Source organism: Nannochloropsis gaditana (assembly GCF_000240725.1).
Source record: "Nannochloropsis gaditana CCMP526 unplaced genomic scaffold scaffold416, whole genome shotgun sequence".
Classification (NCBI taxonomy): Eukaryota; class Eustigmatophyceae; order Eustigmatales; family Monodopsidaceae; genus Microchloropsis; species Microchloropsis gaditana.
This window is the reverse complement of record NW_005803537.1, coordinates 22488-26542: the sequence shown is the minus strand read 5'-3', so window position 1 is coordinate 26542 and position 4055 is coordinate 22488. Positions and strand designations below refer to the sequence as shown.

Below are 4055 nucleotides of genomic sequence, written 5' to 3'. Positions count from 1 at the left end.
TCATCTGGCACATGCATACTTGTCTCTGGGTTTTTAAAAATAATCGTGAATTGTACACTTCCTCTCTCAAAGATACGTGTGATTTTGTACTTTGCTAGAGGAGGGTGGCGCACGAATCTTTTCAATGCCCTGATGAGAGAGAAGAGCCCACAATTTGTATTTTTACACACCTCGAAAATACTTGTTTCTTTCTTAATATTACTTGGAGTTTTTTTCAATTGCCATACTAGACAGTCTTGAACATTTGGAGTTTTTCTCGTCGCCCTGGATCCCTTTTCCGAGTCCTGACGGAGTATAGGGCAGCACGCTAAGTGAGGTCTACTTCATCTGTAGGCTCTCTCTCGAGCTCATTCAAGACACCTCTCTCATCTTTCACCCGGTCCGCCCTCGTTCACATGACCATCTCCGCCCAGCAATGTCTGAAGCTCCCCTAAGGATTCAATGACTGTGTGCACATAGCCGCTTCGCAGTGTGTCCAGCGTGTGGTCGGCACCAATGTGAATTAGACAACTTTTCATGCCAGCTAGATGCGCCCATTGACAGTCCTCTGTGATGCACGTCGTACACGATTAGAGAAGAATTAGTTCGCGCCAACTTTTCGCTTGAAAAAGAATCAATACAGAGTACCCTGATATTCATTCGTGTTCATCACACACGATCGGCTGTGTCATGTGGCTTTGCGTTCTGTCATCAACGTACCTAAACTGTCGCCCACCACTAAGACGGATTCCGGGGGCAGCCCCCATTGTTCGCACACGTCCAGGAGCTTATCCACGTCCACCTCGCTCTTCCACGCCCGTGTGAGCACCGGATGAAAGGAGGCCTTTGGTGGGGTCTCTACGGACGAGGCCTCTACATGACAAGGGAGTCGGAAGGCACAGCGATCGACCAGGACGTCCACGCACTTGGGGTTGTTGCGCGTGGCTAATGCGACTTGCATGCCCCTTTCGCCCCGCAGCCAGGCCACCACCTCCTCCGCCTTCTCCTGGAGCTGCACGTCCATAAACCCCCGCAACTCCTCCTCCTCTACCACGGCCAGCGCCGCAACCCTATCTCCCTCTGAAGACATTTGTCCAATGTACGTCAGTATATCCACATTCTCAGGGATGTTGAGGCGAGATCGGATGCGTCCAAAGTCTATCTGACCGGGCTTGGTCAGGGTCCCGTCCCTGAAACAAATGTAGGAGTCAAGAAAGAAACGCGCGACTTAGTTGACGTCTCGAGGCGATCCCCCAGGCGATCACGCATGCATCAATTAAAAGCCAGACCGGGTGCACGCGCGATAAACAAAGACGGCTTTGAGACGAGGGAAGGGTGCACCTACATGTCGAAAATGACTCCCTTGATGTCCGTAGGCTGGCGCAACCGCTCGGCCGTGACTTGGACACGCGGCCTGGCCAAGTGTAAGATCACATCGACTCGTCACGTATTTTCAAAGCTTCAGTTTTTTATTTTCTACGGGGTATGTTCGACGGAAGCTCCGACAACCACCCTGCTTCCCCGGGCCTTGCCCACCCCGCGTACCTCTCGATGTCCTGCTTGCTCTGTACAAGCCTCAACTCGGCGGATCCCCCCCCTTCCTCGTAAGTCCGCTTCAGAATAGCCTGGACGGTGGCGATGGCCTTCTCTAGCACTTCTGGGAGTCCTCGGGGGGGGTCCCGGTAGAGCCAAGCCAAGAGCAAGGCGGCAGTCAAGTCCCCCGTGCCCGTGTAGGCCCCGGCGATGCGAGGCACCACCAGGCGACACATGTCGGGGGCCCTCCAGGAGGTCCCATGGCCTGTCGGTATGCGCGCGGATTGTGAGAAAGGCGTGAGCGATGACAGTGCCGGCTTTTGCGTATGAAGCGGAAACCAGGCCGCCCCGCTCACATCTACCCGTCTCGGAGTCATATGGCCTGACTATGCCCTTGCGTCCCCAGACCCCACACCAGTCATCCCCGCATTCCACCCCCCAAGGCATGTACGCACGCTGACTCCCCAAGACATGAAGACATCCTTCACCTCCCCGGAAGGCGGCACTCGTCACCACCACGGTCCGCGGGCCATGCGCGTGCAGTAAAAGGCATGCCCTTTGCGCGTCGCTCTCCGATTGGATCTTGATGCCAGTCAGAATCTCAGCCTCGAACTGGTTGGGCGTGAGCACGTCCGCAAGGGGAAGCACTTGGGTTTTGTACGTCTCTACCAGAGCCTCGGCCACATAGAGCTTGCCCTCGTCACCCAACACGGGATCGCACACGTACTGCAGGCCCGGGTTGAGGGCTTTTAGCTTGGTGGCCACTTGGACGACAGCGTGGAGGAAAGACGGCGACCCAATGTAGCCTGTCAGCAAGTGCGTGTATCCCGACAACAGCCCATTCGCCTCAAGGCCCTCCACGAGTCTTAAGAGCTCGACCCCCTCCAAGACATCGCCCTTGCAGACATCATAGCCTGTGTGGTTGGAGAACTGGACGCTGTTGATAGGATCAACGTCAAGACCAAGGACTTGGAGAGGGAAAACGGCGCTTTTGTTGCCCACATAGCTTTTTGGGGGGGGGATGGGAGAAAGGGACGATAAATGTAAAAAACCTGGAAAGAGGTCGAAAAGGCATGCAAAAAAAACTGTCATGCTCTTTCATATTTCGTTGACCATTTCATGCGGAGACATTAGAATGAAGGTCAGCTTCGAAAGAGAGTCTAGAGAGAGACATGGGGAACTAGGAGGAAGCGGTAAGGACGAGTCAAGTACCCGTGAACGACGTGGGACTGGATGGATAAAATGCGAGCAGGCTTCATAGGCGGTGAGCTATGTGAATGATACTCATCACAGACACTCATCCGGTATGCGTCGCGTCTACCAGTTGCTATTTTCCTGATCCTCCCCCCCTGTAGTCGGAGCTGGCGGGCTGGGCCTTGGCGCAAGTAGATGTCGAAGCTCCGCCAGCCGAGGAAGCCGAATAAATAGAAAGCTCTCCTCCCACCCCTGTAATACCTCGTCGAAATTATTCTTTGCGTAACATGAAGCAGGAATGGAGTGAGCGTGGCTTGTCGATGCGACGTCGTGGTCATGATCGAGTGAAGTAAAGCAACCGATAAGGAAACGCACGCGCTCACCGTCCTTCCTATCCGTTAGCTACTTTTTTGGCCGGAGCTTTCCTTCCCCTGCCGCGCTAGTCTATTTACATTTGCATATCGAGGATTTGCATGCATATCAATAATTCGCAACTGCACTAGTGTGCCATGCCGTTTTGCACTAGTCTGTCGTGCCCTCCACCATATCATCCTCCTCTGCCTCAACCTCCTCGTCCACCTCCTCCCCCTCCCCATCCTCCTCTGGCTCAACCCCCCGCAAAAGCTTCTCTAGTTTTTCCAGCCCAGCCGTGGCTGGTGCAGAAGATGGATTCATGGAAACAGCAGTGTTAAAAGATGCTAGAGCCTTTGAAAAATCTCCACTGATAGCATAGGCCTCCCCCAACTTGGTATGCAAGAAATCATGCCCACTATTTTGCAAACTACTCGACAACAGATGTATACATTTATCGTATTCCTGTGCCCCAAGATGCAAGTCTGCCAGGGCCAAAAGGGCATCGACCGTGGACGGGTTCATGCTCAGGGCCCTTTGGAAGGCACGCTTGGCCTTCTCGCGCCCCTCCGGCAACTGGGCCAGGACGCGACCCACCAAGGTGATGGCCGTGGCGCTCTTTGGCATGGCGGAAAAGGCTTCCTTTGCACACCCTAATGCCTCTTTAAATTTGTGTTGGACCAAATAGGCGTCCACCAAGCCTTTGTAGCCGTTCATGTCTTTGTGGAGCCGACTGCCCTGAAGGAAGGACGAAGCCGCCGCCTCCGCTTTCCCTAACGCAAGCAGCAACGTGCCTCGTACCTGGTAGCCTAGGACATGCTCGTGATCCGTCTTGATTGCCTGCTCCACCAACGTCAAAGGGCTCTCCTTCTCCCCCTTCAGGTCGCTGTGCAAGGCCGCTGCGATCCACGGCTCCGGCCGCCTCGTGTCCACATCCATCAGTCGGTGGGCTAAATGAGCCAGCTCCCCCTTTGCAGCCCTCTGCCGGAGCACCACGG

The 4055-nt window shown here is 54.6% G+C and overlaps 3 protein-coding genes across 3 annotated transcripts in view; 1 reads left to right on the top strand and 2 right to left on the bottom strand.

Moving 5' to 3' along the window:
• On the bottom strand, window positions 1–2987 carry PDXK (pyridoxine kinase; the record flags this gene model as incomplete). Its single annotated transcript, XM_005854694.1, has 6 exons — window positions 1–547; window positions 700–1169; window positions 1325–1393; window positions 1525–1777; window positions 1869–2449; window positions 2725–2987. Coding segments are annotated over 6 exons (1818 nt in total), but the record flags the coding sequence as incomplete, so codon positions are not given.
• A 241-nt stretch (window positions 2988–3228) lies between these two features.
• APC7 (anaphase-promoting complex subunit 7) lies at window positions 3229–3774 on the bottom strand (the record flags this gene model as incomplete). Its single annotated transcript, XM_005854697.1, has 1 exon — window positions 3229–3774. One exon carries the CDS (start codon window positions 3772–3774, stop codon window positions 3229–3231), a length of 546 nt encoding a protein of 181 aa, XP_005854759.1.
• Window positions 3775–4011: 237 nt separating this feature from the next.
• NGA_0409000 (threonine aldolase) overlaps window positions 4012–4055 on the top strand; it is a gene marked incomplete at both ends in the record, with an annotated part of 1146 nt that continues 1102 nt past the window's right edge. The window contains one exon of the mRNA XM_005854699.1: window positions 4012–4055. This exon is cut by the window's right edge and continues 75 nt beyond it. Within this exon, the coding sequence (XP_005854761.1) occupies window positions 4012–4055 (44 nt within the window).